Below are 18034 nucleotides of genomic sequence, written 5' to 3'. Positions count from 1 at the left end.
CTAGTTAGATAGCCTTAAAACTACTAATTTAGTGGATCCTAAAGAAGTTAACCTAAACGCGGAGACCGTTTTTAGGTCTAATCTTAGTTACGAGTCGGTTATAGACCTTATATTTTATACGCCCGGCTTTAATAGTCTCCGCTTCGATAAGTAGGAGTATATTAAAAGTAATACCTCCCTACGCCGCGCTATTCTACTTTCTACCTCTATTTTAGGCTTTAAGGGTCCTATAAATAGATCACTTCCGCCGGCCTATAACTGTAAGCTAGCAGATCAGGATCTATTTTCTAGTACTCTAAAGAGCCTAGAACCTAGCCTTAGCTAATAGCTTTAATAGGCTACCGATGCCTCGGACTAGGACTTTATAGACCGCTACCTTTCAGACACTATTACCCTCGCGCTTAAGGCTTTAGTGCCTGAGTTAAAGGTAGTAGAGCGTTCGAAACCTTGGTGCATAAAAGAGCTAAAAGCCCTGCGAAAGCTAGCTAGCAGGGCTTTTAGGGTATTTTGAAGGACGGCTAAAAAGGGGGCCTTTATTACCCGGCTAGCGTCTCTAGAAGCCTTATGGAAAGAAGCTCGAAACGCCTACTATAGGGTAGTAAATATAGTAAAAAGCGACTACTAGGAGGCCTTCCTAGCCCACGCCGAAGGCCCTAAGATTCTTAAGGCCTATAACTGTACGAAGAGTGGCCTTAGCGTAAAATTCCCACCGATTTAGACGCCTACGAAGTAAAAGGCCTACGCCTTCGAAGATAAATTTAACGCCCTACTTTAGACCCTTTTTATAGCACCCTCCGCTACCGATGCCCCCGAAGCCCCTGTTTTTCTAGGCCCTTCGGGGGGCCTAGGCCCATTTTACCCTTTTAACGGTCCCTAGAGCCTGACTAGATCACGTAGGAAGGGCCTTAGAAGACCGTGGGAGTCGCCTAGCTTATCGACTAGAGAGGTATAACGCGCGAGTTTTAGAGCCGCTAAAGAGAAGGCCCCTAGACCTAAGAGTATAGGCTTGAGACCGATCTAATAGGCCTATAAGGCTATTGCCGGGTCCTTTTTATAGTCCTACTTAGCACTCTTTTCCGTAGAGTATTACCTTACCTACTAGAAAGAAGCCCTTAGAGTTATTTTACCGAGCTAGGAAAGAAGGATTATTTAGATCCTAAGTCTTATAGTAATATAGCCCTTCTAAACTACCTAGGTAAAGTACTCGAACGGGTTATAGCTATTAGGCTTAGCTTTATAGCTAATACTCGCGACTACTTTCTATACCCTAGTTAAATAGGGGGTAGAAATCAACGCTCTACTATCGATACGGCCTTTCTCCTTCTTTACTATATAGAGAAATAGCGTAAATCACACTAAAATCCCATACTTTTTACGCCATTTTTAGATATTAAACGAGCTTTCGATTAGATCGCCTGTCTCTAGCTACGTTAGACTCTTTAAGAATTCTAACTACCCTAGAACCTAGTTAAATAAGTAGTCTCTTTTACAGAAAACAGGCGTATCTAACTAGCATTCGAGGGGCAGGTTTAGTACTCTACCCTCCTAGATATAGGAGTTCTATAAGGCTCCCCGGTTTTCCCTATCCTATTCCTGATTTATATTAGGAAGGTCATAGCGGGACCGGATTTTCGGGGTCTTTAGCTCTCCTATATCGACGATTTTCAGCTATCTATAGCGGCTACGTTAACTAGGAAAAACTATAAAACCCTGGAAAAAGCCGTAGCCTCCCTTTTCGACGCAGTAAAACTTAACTAAGTCCTTTTCGACTACCGAAAAACAGAGCTTCTTCGCTTTTATCGAAGACGCTCTAAAGAAGACGCCCCTATTATTATAGGGGGGCACCTAGTTAAACCTACGCTAGGTACTATTAGGTGGCTAGGGGTCTAGTTTAATCCTAAGCTATTCTTTAAACCCTATATCGAAAAACGCCTAAATTTAGTTTTAGGGGTTCTAAATAGATTATATAGGCTAGCTAGCTTATAGAGGGGCCTTTCTTTTAAGGCCCTAAGGCAGCTATATATAGCCTATATTACTTTATTAGCTGATTTTAGCTCGTAGCTCTAGTAGGACCCTAAGTCACCGCACAAGGACCTAGTGGACTGCCTAGAACACCTATAGTACGGCGCCTTAGTCAGGGCCCTAGGACCTTTTAGGGGAGCCCCCTTAAAGCCTTTCGAACTCGAAGCAGCAGTTCCCATAATAGCGGTTCGGTTAACTAGGTCTAATAGGCTATATGCCTTGAGGACTTTAAAGTTCCTGCCGAACTATCTTATTAAATACTACCTCCTCGCTAGTATTTAAAGGGGGCTAGGAGACGAAAACTAAGAAGACCTCGCCCTTCTTTAGAGTCTATAGCCTACTATATAGCTTTATAGGCTAGGCCTGGAAATAGTGGCTTTAGTAGGTTAGTCTTAGAATATTAAGGGTCCTTCGGCTAAGTAGGAGGCCCCCTAGGCTTCGCAACGTATAGCGGACCTAAGACCCTTTTCCCTCTTAAAGACCAACCTAAAATAGCTACCGACCCTGGCCCTGGCCCCGAAACCCTTGATCAGAAAATAGCCTACCTCGAAGCTCTCGCTAAAATATAATATAACCTAGGCGAATAGGCCGATGTTTTCTATACCGACGGCTCCCTAGGCCACCCTACTAGGCCTCCTATAGAGCCCTCGCAGGGTATAGCTGCTATAATATAGTGGACTAATACCGGAAGGCCCTATAAAGCTATAGGCTTTAACCTAGGGACCGCTACCGAAGTCGCGGACGCCGAATTATATGTTATTCTTAAGGCCCTCCACGCTACCCTAGAGTAGACGCCTAGGCCCCTAGAGTGCTATATTTTTAGCGATTTATAGGCGGCTATTTAGAAGCTTTAGCGCACTTTATAGTGGGTTATAGAAGCTAAAGCCCTTATCCTACGCCTTAAATAACTAGGCACTTCGACTTCTATATTGTGGTGCCCCTTACACGTAGAGATAGAGGGTAACGAACTAGCGCATAAAATAACTAAAAGGGCGTTAAACCCCGAAAGAGCTACTAAGTCCGTTAGCTTAGTTACCCTTAGCTACCTAAAGCGCCGGGTAAATAAAGCCCTTATTTAAGACTAGAAGGCCCTATGGAATAACGAAGAGAAGGCGGAAAAAGAGGTAAATCTATACGACTAAGCCGCCTATATAAGTGCCTAGTCCGCGGTAACATCCGTTTCTCCCGAAAACCATTACTAATATAAGGCCTTAGGTGGGTAAAATCGGCTTTTACGTAGTTGAAAACCGGCTTCGGATACTTAAAACCCTACTAAAAAAAGGGCCTAAAACTATGCTAACGACCGCTATTCCTATCCCGGCTCCCCTATACAGGATACAGCCCACCTTATCCTTTCCTGCCCTTATTATAAAAACGAACGAAAAGCCCTACGAGAAGCCCTAGCAGGCCTACCGCTATCTCTATCGCTATTATTTAGTCTTAAAAGGGGAATAAAGACTTTAGAGGCCTACCTCTTAGCTACTAAAATAGCTTCCGCGTAGTAGTATAGGGCCTAAACCTTAGTTTCTACGGACTAGTTCGTTTACTTTGGTTTTTATCTATATTATTAGGTCCATTAGGCAGATTATTACGGAGAATTTCCTTTATTTATTACTATTACTTACTGATTTACTATACTTAGCTCCTACTAGCCTTTCGCCCCTAGGGCGATAGGTGCCGCGCCATAGCTTTAGGGCTACACGCGTGTAATAAATAAAAAAAGAAAACCCCCCATCTATTTTTACACGTTTTTAATGTCTTTAGGCATAAAAAGAGCACGGCTTTTAATAAGCCATTTAACCATTGGATTAATATCTAGGCCTTTATTTTACCCTTGGTTTACGGCTTTAAATTTCAATAGAATAGTAAGGATTAATCCTATAGTTCTAGGGGGATGTATTAGATACTAGTATACACTTATCGGGGTATAACTTACGCTATTTTCATACACGGATAGGGTACTTCCGAGCAATATGTTTATATCGATTTCCCCTCCTTTTACCTTATAGTTAGACTTTCCCGCGGAGTACCTTTTACTCTGCTTTAATATATATATATATATACCTTTTTACATATCTTATTTATATACTAACAAGGCTAATACTATATATTTATTCTTATATCTAATCGTCTGTATCTATGTACTATTTCGCCCTACTATAATACAGCAAATCTCTTAACAGATCTATTAACTAACTAATATTTATATATTTGTCGTATTTCTCTATATCTGTCTTACTAATCAAGCGATGCCCCTACAAAAGAAGATTTTTTTTCGCTCAGCTTAACAGAAATCCTGAACATGCAACCAACTGGAGATTTCATCGAGTTTTGCTGAACGTTCGTTGCTCAGCGCGCCTTCAGGCTAGGTCAGTAACTGCGAGTAACCACGCTCACCCTCCTTTCCACATCGATACCAAATGATTAGACTCTATATTATCAATCAATCTGTCAATCCACCGAGTCCTCTGTGACGATTACATGTTAGATGAATGATTACTCACATCAATTTGCCCTCTTCTTGGAACCCCCGCCTGTTCCCGAGCTAACCAATGCCAACTTTCCTAGAGGGATTTATAACTATGACCGACCACGAAGGCTTCGGTCGACTGAGAATATCCAAAATTGCTGACCGTTACCTTGTTTTCGACGCCGACCACGCGGCCCTTCTGCGCCGTAGTCGTAACATCTGCGGTGTGCTTGTTGGATCAACACCACAGAACCCCACCCAGAATGTCTTCCTCAGCCTCCCCCTGGAGCTTTTCCCGGAGGAGGTCGCGGAACTTTTGAAATCTGGCCTGGCTGCACTTATTGATCAAACCTCACATCACCTGGGTACTCTCCAGTCGAGGGATAAGCACATACGTCTGAAGTACATGGAGCATTTGCAACAATACAGATGGCAGGCCAAACGGCTGTTGACCGAAGATCAAGCGATGAGGACTGCTCAGAAGTCACTTCACGGTGGTAAAACATCCAGGCAGTTAAACGAACACAATCGATCTCACCTCGACCCGTCATCATCCAACCAAGGGGAGCATGGACTATCTGGAGAGAATCCACAGATTCAGGCGAGTGTCGAGCCTCCCAGGTGTCCAAATCCCTCAGGGCGTCTTACAGTGGCTAGGCCCTTGGCTGTAACTCCCACAGCCAGTTCCGGCCTACCACCCGCCTCGGTTGATGAGATCGAAATATCATTTTCACGTGACGAAGTTTCTACTCGTCCACTTCACGGTTATCTACTATCTAAAGGGTACTTCATGACGCCTGGCTTGAGGTTTGGGGCAGATTACAGTGTCTATCCGGGAGACCCTCTGAGGTATCATGCCCATTTCCTCGCCAGTGAATACGGATGGGATGAGGAGATTTGCATGCTCGACATCGTTGGAGGGGGGCGACTTGGTACTTCTGTTAAAAAAGGGTTTCTCATAGGTGGGGAATGTCCCACACCAGGAAACGGCGCGCGCCCTATGAGAGCTTTCTCTATCGAGTGGGCTGGCATGTAGCTCTATTTCGGTAAGGAGTGCACTTCGTATGGCGAATCGCGGTCACCATGGCTATGGCCTTTGTAGATTTGTCCAGTCATGATATCTTAATCCATCGTCCGACTGCAGATTGACGATCCAACATTGTCTCGTCATTCGTTTTATGAAATTTTCCAATATATCGCGAACTGCTATGGGACGAAAATCCTACTAAAACTGACGACCTCCCGCCGACAACACACACACTTGTCGAAATTGTTCATGGCCAGAGAGACACGACAATCGTCACACAGACTGAGACAACGACAGGGCCATAAAATAATGGTCCTCGGCATACTCTGGCAAACCACGCATTGCGGCCCGTCCTGCCCTAGGCCATCCGCCCCCTCAGACCAAAGAGACGGACGGTGGCCCAGTCTTCTCAAGCCCTCCCCCCGTCGTGATAAAAGAAGTTTCTCGAGAAGTTCGCCCTCCTCCTCCGGGGACAATTTCCCTGAATGGGACAGTGCGGGGCGAAATATCTCCAACCTCCGGCGATGTTGTAGGCTGCGGTATCGTGATCTCGTTATAATGCCAGGGCTACTCAGGTGTGCAGCAAGCGCACGTGCTTCTTCTTTCTCCTCTGGGTTGCTTGGATCTAGGAGCCGTGCAAGATCAGCCGGTTCCAGAGGGTTGTCGAAAGAGCTGCCCAGAGTTCGGGGAGCATACAACGAGCTTTGGGTCGGCGTCCTTGAACCTTCGTCCACGTCGGATTCCCAAAGCTCTCCGTTTTCGTCACCCGTGATTGATGACACAATGCTCATCGCGTCATCGTCATCTTGTTCAGTCGCATTGCTTGGGCGGTATTCTCCGCTCGTGTCTGTTAAGCCCCACCAGCCTCCTCTAAGCCACCAGCCATAGAGCTTTGCATCCAAGTCGCTCTCGTCTAATGGAGATGAGGCTGACGTTCCTGTCCTCGATCGACGTCTAAACTCCGCTTCGACGTCAACTGTATCGTCTTTGGGAATTATGATTCCAGATTGGGATGATTCCAAAGCAATGTTCAGCGCCGCATCCCTATCTTCGGTTGGCCTGCTCATCCGGTTGTTCGTTGTTCTTGGGCCGGGGGGGATTCGAAGTAACCATCCCGGTGCGCGAATGCCCAGCTTCGAAAAAAGTGTGAGAACACCGATAACCCAAACCCTCAACATCAATCTGTGGGTATTGATGACGAAGTCCAGGGCCATCAGCCACCTTCCACTCCTTTCAGCTGCGCCGACACCGTCCCTCAACTTCCTATCTCTCGTGCCAAACTTGGGGAGTTCCTGCGCAGCTCGTTCACGGCGATAGCCGTTTTGCCCTTGGACAAGACCGCCCGTCATAGGGATCAACCCAATCGTGCCGTCGGAGTCTAGTCGCGGATCGCGTGCACTGGCTCTAGCCCACTGCATACTTAAGTCATTCAGCTCGCGAAAGCGTTGGTCCTCTAGCCAGGTAGAGCGCTTCAGATTGACATCTCTGTCCTCGTTCAAATATACGGCTTCGCTTGCCATGGTAATCGCGGCGAAGCCGGTCCGCAGTAAAGCAGTGTAAAAGTCCATCTCCATACGTATCCGAACATCGGAAAGGGAGACGTTTGCTTGCATGTTAGCGCGGGCCTCTGCAACACACCGACGAAAGTTAAGCCTATGAGGACAGCCTGTTGCGAGACCTGAAGCCAACAAAAGAAGCGCCACCAAGTATATAACAAAGCAGGTGAGAATACCACCGAGAACAAGTATATGCGGAACGAATCCAATGATACACACCGTAGGGTACCTCAACAAACTCTGGGTTGTCGGGTCGTCCAAAGTAAAGTTATACGCACTCCACGCTATGCTTGACATAAAGCAGAGGCCCCAGAAGCCGGTGCTCAGTAGCCGAAATCGGGCTTGCAGGTTGAAGACGCCAAGGGCATGACTAGTGAGGTGGCTCATGACTGAAAAAAAGGCCACTAATAGGACTTCTGGTGGTGTGTTCACCTTGTTCAGAATCATGGAGCGACTGAGAGCAACAGTATTCGCCAAATCTGCCGGAGGATGTTTGGCCACCGCTTGGCTAAGTGAAGTCCAGCTTAGTTGACTGCTTATCGCGGCATCTGCTTCGGCGAAGGCAAGTGAGTGTTCGAATAAGGTCATGCCTGTCTCGGCGGCGGCTGGGCGTCCCTGAACAGCGCAAAGTAACGTCTCAAGGAACTGACTCAAGCAGAAGGTGCCGAATAAAGGCCAGAGAATGGACAGAGAACCTCTGAGTTCTATCTGATCCTCTGAGTTATGGTTGGGCACCATGCGCATAGCAACACAGGAATCTTGGTCTGTTGATCCAAAGAGAAGACCCGTGCTTAGAGTGTGTAGCAAGCTATCAGTCTCAATGAACATGACGTCGAAATTCTTGGTCGTATTGCCCCAGCGCATTTCAGCAAATTCGGGTGATGTTTGGCACTGGATTGACTGTAATAGACGCCGAGCCTGGATAAGCAGCAGGACAATGGGTACCAGGCGCAAGGCAGTCCGAATTGGCCAAGAAATGGTAACTCGTCGTCGAGTGGCTGCAAATATATATGTCCGATTTAGTAGAATAGCCATCGCAACGCAGCACAGAGCCCATTTGCTCGTCGCGTAGCTGAAAACGCTCCCAAGGCCCTTCGCACCGTCCATAGAGAAAGTGGACGCAGCGACGGGAGACTCTCGGTCGGAGGTCGCCATATCGTCGGTAGCGGACATCGCGTACGTTGATGTGGCTGCTGCCACAACGAACGGGGAGGGAATTGGAACAGCTCAGCGTTGGGGATACCGTAGGTCGTAAATGACGCGATGGTCCTGATCATGAAATGGTGGAACCTGTAGTTGTTGTCCCTACACGTTTCCGTGCCAATCCTGCAAAGTAGATCCGCCACTAGCCGCATAGTGTCGCATGGGCACAGACTATGTGTGAGGGTGCACTAAATGTCGAACAGACCATATATGTCGTATGGGCACACGGACCACGACGTGGTCCCTAGGGGATCCATGCTTAACTAAGGGCTTCGGATCTCGGGGACCTCGGGCATCAGGATATAATAAGGGAGGATACCGAAAAAGACCGGATAGGATCCAAATAATATAGTATCCATAACAGAGTCTTCACCACCTAAATTAAAGGTATAAGAGACTTATATAGATATAACTTAATATAATATATATGTACGAGATTTGTACTCTACTAAGTTAATTATATAAGTGCTATTTTAACGTGCGATAGTTATAAGCCCGGTTTATAATGCTAAAACGATAGATATTAATACGGCTACTCCTATTTTATTATAAAAAGTAATCACGTTTATATAAGTACTCTTAAATAACTACTATTAACCTAATTAGAGTAATTAAGCGAGTAATTAACCTACCGACCTACCTATTAATTAATTAATTAACCGATAAGTAAGTTAAGATATCTTCTAACGTATCTAACGCCGATTAGAAGGTAGCCGCTACTACCCTTATTAACTGGAGAGATTAGGCAGCGTGGGAGCGCGTAATACGCGGTAAATCTGCCTCCTACTAGGATAACTATCTTAATCTAAAGCTAAGCAATAAGGAGGCTAACGCCTACCTCCTCCCTATATCTATGCCGCCTAATAGCCGTAAATACGAAGCCCTTATTAACCCTAATATAATAGAGGAGGCTACGGCTACTTCGTCTTCCACCGTTACGGCTACTCCGTTTTCCACTATTATACTAGAGGGCGATAAGGGTACCCACGCCACGGCCGCCGGTCAGAAGAAGACGGCCGCTCGCCGGAAGGCTATGGCCGTAACGAAAGAACTACCGATAAGGACGCTTACGTTTATTAACGACCTCTTTAAAAAGGAGCGTATACGCTACCTATAAGATCGCCGTGTATACCGCGAGGAAAAGGCAGACTATAACGCTTAGTAGAAGGAATTTAACGAGGTACGCTTATATATCGAAAGGATTATTTATACTACGTTACGTAACCTCCTCGTATAACTATAGGACGATAACGTAAATAACCTATAAGCGTGAATTACTCTCCTTTACGCGTATATAGGACTAACCCCTATAGACCTCTATAAGGAAGCCCTGATCCTATATCGATAATACACCACGCCTATAAAGGCTATACCTAAGGATATAGACGGGTGGAGTATAAGCTAGAAAATAGCGATAATACACTATAAATATATAGGCGTTTTAGAGCTATTAAGCGCGGACTATTAGGCGGAAGACGCGCTAAAAGCTATTAGACCTATTACCTAGAAATAGAGTAATAGCTATCTAGTTAATAACTACGATAAGATTATGGAAAACGAGCTAATAATTAACGACTTCGTAAAAGGTCTAAGGGCGGTTCTTAGTAATATAAAAAGCCTATAATCCGCCGCTATAAAGCCTAGAGTCAGGAGAGGCACCTCTAATACCCTTAGGAACTCCACCGATACTAAGGATACTACTAATAACGAAGATAATAAGAAGCGTCCTCGTAGCGATATATCCGTAAAGGCTATTCTTCCTGTAACGAGGAGGCCTTATAAGATATACGAGAATACGTATAATACCGCCACTTATTAGTATATAAGGCCGGATAAACGCCCTTATAGCTAGCATAGCCATGAAGATATTACGAAGGTTATAGAAAAGAAGATATATAACTATAGTTTTAAAAGCCGTATATATACCGCGATATAGAAGAGGCGGGAAGCCTTAGGGGCTACTACTATAGCTAGTAAATTAGAGGAGGTCTAGAGAGATTAACTCTATAATACTACGCCTCTTATAACTATATATTACGGGTTAACCCCGATATAAGGACCGGCTATACTCCGGATCTTCCTGACTACGCGCTTACTTCCTAGATAATCTTATCCCGGTTCGGGATATTCGGCTAATTAACACCGATTATACCGCTATCTCGTAAAGCTAAAGCGATAATATAATACTTAAGAAATTTATTACCTGTTATTACTTTAGCCTTCAGCCTGTCTACTAGGTCGGTCTAATTAAAAAGTATAGATCTAATTAGTTAATTAGCCCTGGTAATTAGATACTAATCAATAGGTCTATCGGCGTTAGTAATGGTAAATCGCTAGTCGGCGAGTATTCGCTTAATTAGTTTATCTGAATACGACTATATACTCGTGCTGGTTATATTTAGGGCAGTGGCGGTATTCCTCGTGGCTAGGTTATTAATGTTCGCCTGCGTATTAGTCTATAGGGCAGTAATCTATGGTATAGTTATCTACAGGGCAGCTATCTATAGGATAGTAGTCTATAAGGGAGATATCTACGGTATTATCGTCTATTCAGGAATCGGTGCTCCCGCGCTATCTAGTCTATATAGACTATAGTCGTTATCTCCGTATAAAGTCCTATTCGTATTATCTATTATAAATCCTCCTATCGGTATTCTCTATTATCTATCATCTATTACCACTATCGGTTCCTAGTTTTTATCTATAAAACCTGTATCCTCCTAATAGCGATATTTCGCTATAGGTATTAAAGCTCTCTTAAAAAGCTATAAAGCATTCTTTCTATCCGGTAAATACGTCTTATTATTAATACGTTACTATATTACGGCCTATATATCCTTCTATCCTATAAATTTACGATCTTATCATCTTATCTAAATATAATATACCACCTATTATGCCTCGCGTATATAAGGACTATGCTAGTCTTTCTTAATATCTCGGATAAGATTCTATAGCTTATTTCTATTATTTCCGACGATTATAGCCTAGCTAGTATGAAAAGTTACTATTATACCTTGCTTCTATACCATATAAGGCTATTATACGGATAGAAATAGAAGTATATTATAAAACTATTCGTACTATCGGTACTTCTTATATAAGTATTTGGATATTTTGCGTAATAACTGGATATTTATTCTCGAAGTATTAAAAATAAGGTTACGTTTATTAACTATTACTGTATCTAGGCCTAAAGGGTTAATCAACTATAATCGAAGAGGTCTATCTATATCGTGGATAGTGGCGAATATAAGAAGAGTAAGGTAGTGTATATAAGATATAAGCTATAATAGATTCTTATAAAGCTGGTTCTTGTTAATCCGTCTAAAATAGAAAAGTTATAAGGAAAAGAAAGAAAGAAAATAGGAAACCTTATAAAGCTAGACTTTCTTTTTACTATAGTTATCCTTTAAATCAATATAAAAGAATAATACGTCTGCTAACCTATATTAATAAAGTGAATCGGATATAATACTAATATAAGATAGCCTTTATACTAATAATAGAGATCGGAATATAAATTTAGCGATACTAATTATAGTATATAGTAAAAGAGAAGTGAGTAGGCTATAAAGGAGGTCTAAGAAGTAAATCTTAGCTATAGATAATCGTGGTATCGTGTCAAATAGGTAGTCGCAAAGAGTGAAAAGATAGGGTTAAGTAAGGAACCAGGTATGATCATGATAGGATTATAATAGGGTTAGAATGTGGGTATAGCTAAAGAATCAGATTAATCGCTAGCCTCCCTCTTTAAAGGGGAGGCTTCCTCGCTTCTTAAGGCTACGCTTTACTCCTCGAGGACTACTTATTTACTTCCTTAAGGGCTGCCTTATTTACTTCGAGGGACTATTCTATTTACTATGTAATAACTTGCTTTGTTTATGCCTCGAGGGGTCTTAGACTGGGCACACCTGGACCTATATGGGTTCACACTAGAGGCCTATTATAACCACTGCTGCAGGCACCTGATATATCGGTAATAAAAAGGCGATCCGTAAAAAGACTCCGTTTATAGTTAGTCTTAGACGACTTAATACACCTCGCTTTTATTAAAGAGCTTTATCGTTAAATTCGCGATAGTCTATATCGTCCGTTCGTGGTCTTTTCGGTATCTGTACTTAGACTGTTTTTTAGTATTTTATTAGATTCCTATCCACTAATATCCGATTATTTAACTTATCTCCGCCTCTAGGTAATTTCTCCGTTATAATAGGCTATCGCTATTTAAACTCGTAAATAAGGTCGCTTATATTTTTTATTAAAGGTTATCGCGGGTACTACTCGTTCTATTAATCTAGCTATCCCTTCTATCGGATTAGGTATTCTATATACGGTCGCCCTCTTTATCTAACGATACGCCTTTTTAAAAGCTTTTCGATTTTATACGAGGACTACTCGTTATCGTTACTATTTATAATAATTAGACCCGGCTTTATTTATTCTCTGCCGAAAGGATCCCTAACCGGGGCTAGAATAAGCTAGGTAATTAAGACTACTCTATATACTCGCTATAACTATAGAATATCAAGCTTATAAGCTAGTGGACTCATTAGTCGAATAATATAGAAAGGTCCTATACGCTGCTAGGACTATTTACGGGAATCTTTAGTCTATCCTAGTAGCTTTTATCCTTTATAAAGACCTAGATAAACTATCTCGTTAACTTTAAATATATATAGTCTACGTATAGTATTGTAACGTCTTTTTATATCTGCTATAGGGATCGCTATAAGATATTCTGTCTCCTATTAGTATAGCTATCGTATATAGTCTATCTATTGCTTATCAAATATCAGAGGTAAACTTATATTCGCTATTATATCTGCTATAGATTACGGTTTAAACCCGAAAAGAAACTTATTCGGCGAAGTATCTAATATCGCCGTATAGGCCTAATTATGCGCGTGCTATACCACGGGGAGTATATCAGGCCACGGAATATCGCTTATCGATATATAGTATCATAGAATAATCTTAACTGCCTAATTCTTTTACTCCGAAGAACTATTAGTTTACGAATACTATACCGTAGCTAACACGAGTTACGTCCCTAAGCACTTCTAGAATTCTTACTAAAATTCTAACACGAATTTCGGATGTTAATCCGAGATAATACGGACTAATAGACCTTAATCTATTAGTTATAGTATACGCAGAAAAACGTTCGCCTAATCTTTTACCGTGTAGGTTAAATACCCAGGTATTAATATAATCTTCTTATTAGTCTTATAGGTGATTATTAGAAGGGTATTAAACCTATTAACGGGCTTATCTCTAAGCGTTTAGAATAAGTATTAGTATTTAACTAATAGTAAACCGATAATAAAATCGATTATAATTATTAAAAAAGGTATAATAGATAGTATAATCGGCTATAGCTCGTCTAAAGGCTTTTACCGGTCTATAGTATTTTCGAGGTATACTAGATAGTCTTATACCTATTCCGTGACTACGACTAGCCTTCCGCGGAAGCTAAAGCCGTCTAGCACGTGGATTATCAATTTAACTTAAAATAATAGTTATTATTATATACTATTTATAGTATTTTAGGTATTAGCTTTTATAGGACGATTATTCGTAATCTATCGCCTTTGCCGACTATATATAATAACCTATTTTTATGATAAGCGGGTAGAATCTTCCGCTTACGACTGCTTAAACTTTTAGCGCCCTCCTACTATACTCGTAGTTCGCTTATAATAGGTTTATATTATACGTCTTCCTCGTATACCTATTAAAACTCGTCTCGTAGACTATTAGGTATTATATAATTAACCGCGACGTAAGTTAGAGTACACCTATCCGAAACCCTATATCTCGACGTTATATATACCTATAGAGTATTAGTATAATCGACCTAAATACTATGTAGCTTATTACTATCTAATAGCTTTACTTTATCTATACGCTTAGCTTTCTTATACCCTATTAACTCCTAGCAGTCCTTATTATTTACGATAAGTAGTCTAGATAAAGCGTTTAGAACTAGGTTTTACCGACCGGGAATATAACGCACCTTTAGCCGGAACTGGCCAAGGAAGGTTAAAGTAGCTATTAATTAAGGGTTTAACTTATCAATATCCGTCGATTTTTATCCTTCTTATAACTCACGTGGGGGGACCTACGTTTTACGCGCAAATGCCCTAAACCACTCAAAAGAAACTATACCAATCGATAGCTCTTTTCAAGCTCTATACGCCTATCTATAGCCCTGTATCGCGCAGGTGCTAATTTAGGCGTATTATAAGTGCGAAAATGCTTGGAAATGGGCTTACGGCTCCCCCGCGTGCGGGGGAAAAGTCTAACGTGGCCCGTGCGCCCACGCTGATAAAGCAGCAAGCCTAGCCACGCAGAGCCGCACCCCTAACCTCTACCTAGCCCTAACGCTATAACCTACCAGCTATAACCCTAGCCTTAATAACGCCCTAAACGCCCCTAACGCCCTTAACGGCCCTAACCCCCCCCCCTTCTAAGGCCCCTATAACTATAGAGGGACTAGGGGAGGTAGATATAGGTAATATCTCTAATATAGAGAATTTAACCCTCGCTACGCCCCTGAATTCGAAAAGGCACCTTAGCCCCTTTACGCCTACTCCTAGACGCTTTTCTAGGACCCGAATCGAATCCCCCTTGGACTCGGAAGCCGAAGGCGCTTTCGAAACACCCTTTAGGGCCCCCCCTGCCTTTAGGGGCCCCCTATTACGATCTAGGGCTCTTCGACACTAAGTCTAGGAGTCCTTGGGTTGGGTAGGTGATCGTGGGGTTGTGTCTACGGTAAGTATATAGTCATTACTGGCCGATAATCCTCGAGTTCGTAGTTAATCGTAAGGCTTAATACCTCTTTACTGAATACTTTTAAAGGTAGGTATTAGTGAAGACTTAGATTAAATACTAAGGCTGGAGTGATTACTGGTTATAGGCAGCCCCTATAGGTCTTTATAGCTCCTTAATCCCCCTATCCTCGCCTTAGGTCTCTAGGACCTATTACGGGATTATAACGATTATCTTATAATCGTAATAATCCCTGATCGTTATGATTATCCTATGACCGTTATAATCACCTAGGTTAGGTGACTTAGCACGTGACCTTCCTTCTATACTTTCCCTAGATCCTATTCTTTATCTTATACGACTAATACCTCTTAAGATCCCGTTAGTGTTAGCCCCTCCGACGGTTAGGCTTAGGCTGGCCGTAATATTATCTCCCCTCTTCTCTGCCGATATCCTAACGGCTATATAACCTATAAGTTCGTGGTTCCCCGCGAGGATTAGTCTTCTTCTCTATTCTCTTTTTCTTATTATTCCGGCGGTTACTGATCGTTATATCCGGTCGTATTAAGAAATCCTACTCTTCTTCTACTATTCGTCGTAACGCTCTCTTAGGACTAATCTTAAAAAGCCCCCTCGAGATACCGAATCCTTACTCTTTTTATCGTGGCCGTTAATCGTCCTGCGCCGCCTCTCCCGATTCTGATTATTACGTCGAATACGTTCGTAATAACTAACCCCGCTACGACGCGAAACCTCTTTCTCCCTAATAGCTTCGTAAAATCGGGGATTAACACTCTAGGCTAGAAGCCGAGCTCGAAGCGGTCGAAGAGGAACGGGCCCTCCTAGAAATTATGGTTCGAAAAGATAATACGGGCGGTTTCTCGGGGTATTAACGATTTAGAGGAGTTAGAACGAGTAGAGCGAGAAGAGGCAGAAAAGGAGTAATAGCGCGCTATACCGGCTCGCCCCCTTTCCTCTTCTTCCGAACTCCCCCCCCCGGACTTTATCGCCGAATAGGATACCGTGTATCCTGAAGTCGCGCTTTCTCCTAGCGTTTTAGCGGACTTTAGTCTAGTATATAGCGGGAATACTAGCGGGTTATCTAGTTCTAGGTCCTGATAGTGTTTTATTAGTATTGCCTTAGGAGTTATTTATAATTAACTAGGTTATTTTTTAGTTCCTATATATTTTCTTTTTATCTATAGTTTTTCTATTTAATAAAATATTCTATACCGTTAGCGTCTCTTAGTGATCGAGGATTCGTTCGACTTCGTATTCTTTATTATTTTCGATTTTAATAAGGTCTTTCGTTTATAATGCCTATAGTGCTGGTTTTAATAATAAAATATAAAAGACTAGGTGTATTTTTATAGTCTCGGGTAATAAAAGGTGGTAGTTAGTATCCGAGATTTTCTTTGAAATTTTAAAAGGTCCGATTTTCCTAAAGTCTAATTTATCGCTTAGTCGTTTAGTCTTAATATTTTATCGTATAAGGTAAACGCTATCCCCCTTTTTAAAGGTTAGTCCCTTTAATCTTACTCTATCGACGTATTTTTTTATTCTGGTTCTAACTATCTTCAGGTCTTATTATAGCTAGTCGTGGATTTCCTTAATTTCTTCGACTCTCTTGGTTACTTTAGGTGCTTCTTACGCTTCTCTTAGTTCTTTATAAGCTATAGGTGTAAGTCCGTAGTTCGCGTAGAATAGTATAATCTTACTGGATTCGCTTATTGCACTATTATATATAAATTATACTAACGGTAATAATTTAACCTAGTTATCCTGCTTATAGTTAATATAGTATCTAAGATATTATTCGAGGGTTTAGTTTATCCTTTCTATTTATCCGTCGGTCTATAGGTAAAACGCTATTAATAGTTAGTAGTCTATCCCTAATTACGCGATTAGAGATTTCCAGAATTTACTAGTAAATAATTTATCCTAATCTATAACTAGTTACTTCGGTATTCCGTGGTTTCCTATAATATATCTTAGGAAAGTGTATACGAGTTATTCGGTAGTAGTCGTAGTATTAAATAGTAAGAAGTACGCGTACTTAGTTAATTAGTCTATAATTACTTATATACTATCGTACTCTTTTCCTATAGTTAGATCTTTTAACTTAGGTAATCCCGTAATAAAGTCTATAAAGACTAACTCCTATACCGTTTCTAGAATTAGTAGTGGTTATAGTAGTCTATAGGGTTTATGCCTTAATCCTTTCGCTTTATTATATACTTCGTATTTCTTAATATAGTCTTAGACTTATTCTTTAGTTCCTCGATATCCGTAGTAGTATCGTAATCGTTAATATATCTTAGTTACTGCCTAATAACTATACGCTAGTAGATTATACGCTTATCGAATAATATCTTAGTTAATTCTTTCGATTAGTATAAGTTCCCGGAACTTATTAATTAGCTTCTTATCTTACTATTAGAGTATAGTGTGTTACTCTTCGTTCGCTTATTCTAGTAGCTATTAGCGACTAAGCGTGTCTGCTTTTCCGTTTTCTAATCCTTTCTAATACTAAATCTTAAAGTTAAATTCCAATAAGAATTCTACCTATCTAACTTATCGTTTATTTAGCACTTTATTAGTAGTAAAGTAAGTTAGGTTCTTATAATTAGTGTAGACCTTAATAGGGTACTCTATCCTGGATAGGTACGGTCTTTATTCCTAAAATACTTTAATAATCGCTATTAACTCTTTATCGTGGATCTAATAGTTAAGTTCTGGTCCGTGGAGTTTCTTCGAGAAGAAGGCTACTAGGTGTAGTCGTCCTTCCTTATCTTATTATCCTAACTATCCCCCTAAGGCGTAATCGGAGGTATTAGTCTCCACTTCGTATAGCTTTATAGGGTCTAGTATTCGTAATATTAGTCTATTAAGGATTCTCCTCTTAATTTCTTATAAGGCTGCCTCGGCCTTATTAGTCTATTCGAATTTCTAATCTTTCTTGGTTATTCCTGTTAAGAACGT

At 41.6% G+C, this 18034-nt stretch overlaps 2 protein-coding genes across 2 annotated transcripts; one reads left to right on the top strand and one right to left on the bottom strand.

Annotated features, from left to right (window-relative positions):
* Positions 1–4347: 4347 nt before the first annotated feature.
* SODALDRAFT_329448 (tRNA-intron endonuclease catalytic domain-like protein) lies at positions 4348–5648 on the top strand. The gene has a single exon (XM_028610943.1). The coding sequence runs from the start codon at positions 4605–4607 to the stop codon at positions 5526–5528; it is 924 nt and encodes a 307-aa protein (XP_028462639.1). The 5' UTR covers positions 4348–4604; the 3' UTR covers positions 5529–5648.
* SODALDRAFT_329446 (hypothetical protein) lies at positions 5602–8438 on the bottom strand. Its single transcript, XM_028610942.1, has one exon. The coding sequence runs from the start codon at positions 8246–8248 to the stop codon at positions 5699–5701; it is 2550 nt and encodes an 849-aa protein (XP_028462638.1). The 5' UTR covers positions 8249–8438; the 3' UTR covers positions 5602–5698.
* Between the last annotated feature and the right edge of the window lie 9596 nt (positions 8439–18034).

The sequence above is a fragment of the Sodiomyces alkalinus genome, assembly GCF_003711515.1.
Source record: "Sodiomyces alkalinus F11 unplaced genomic scaffold SODALscaffold_13, whole genome shotgun sequence".
Classification (NCBI taxonomy): domain Eukaryota; kingdom Fungi; phylum Ascomycota; class Sordariomycetes; order Glomerellales; family Plectosphaerellaceae; genus Sodiomyces; species Sodiomyces alkalinus.
This window is presented reverse-complemented; position numbering and strand designations above follow the sequence as displayed.

Excerpts from the sequence above, each read along its gene's own strand:
- SODALDRAFT_329448 (XM_028610943.1), top strand. The coding sequence starts at position 4,605 with ATGACCGACCACGAAGGCTTCGGTCGACTGAGAATATCCAAAATTGCT.
- SODALDRAFT_329446 (XM_028610942.1), bottom strand. The coding sequence starts at position 8,248 with ATGTCCGCTACCGACGATATGGCGACCTCCGACCGAGAGTCTCCCGTC.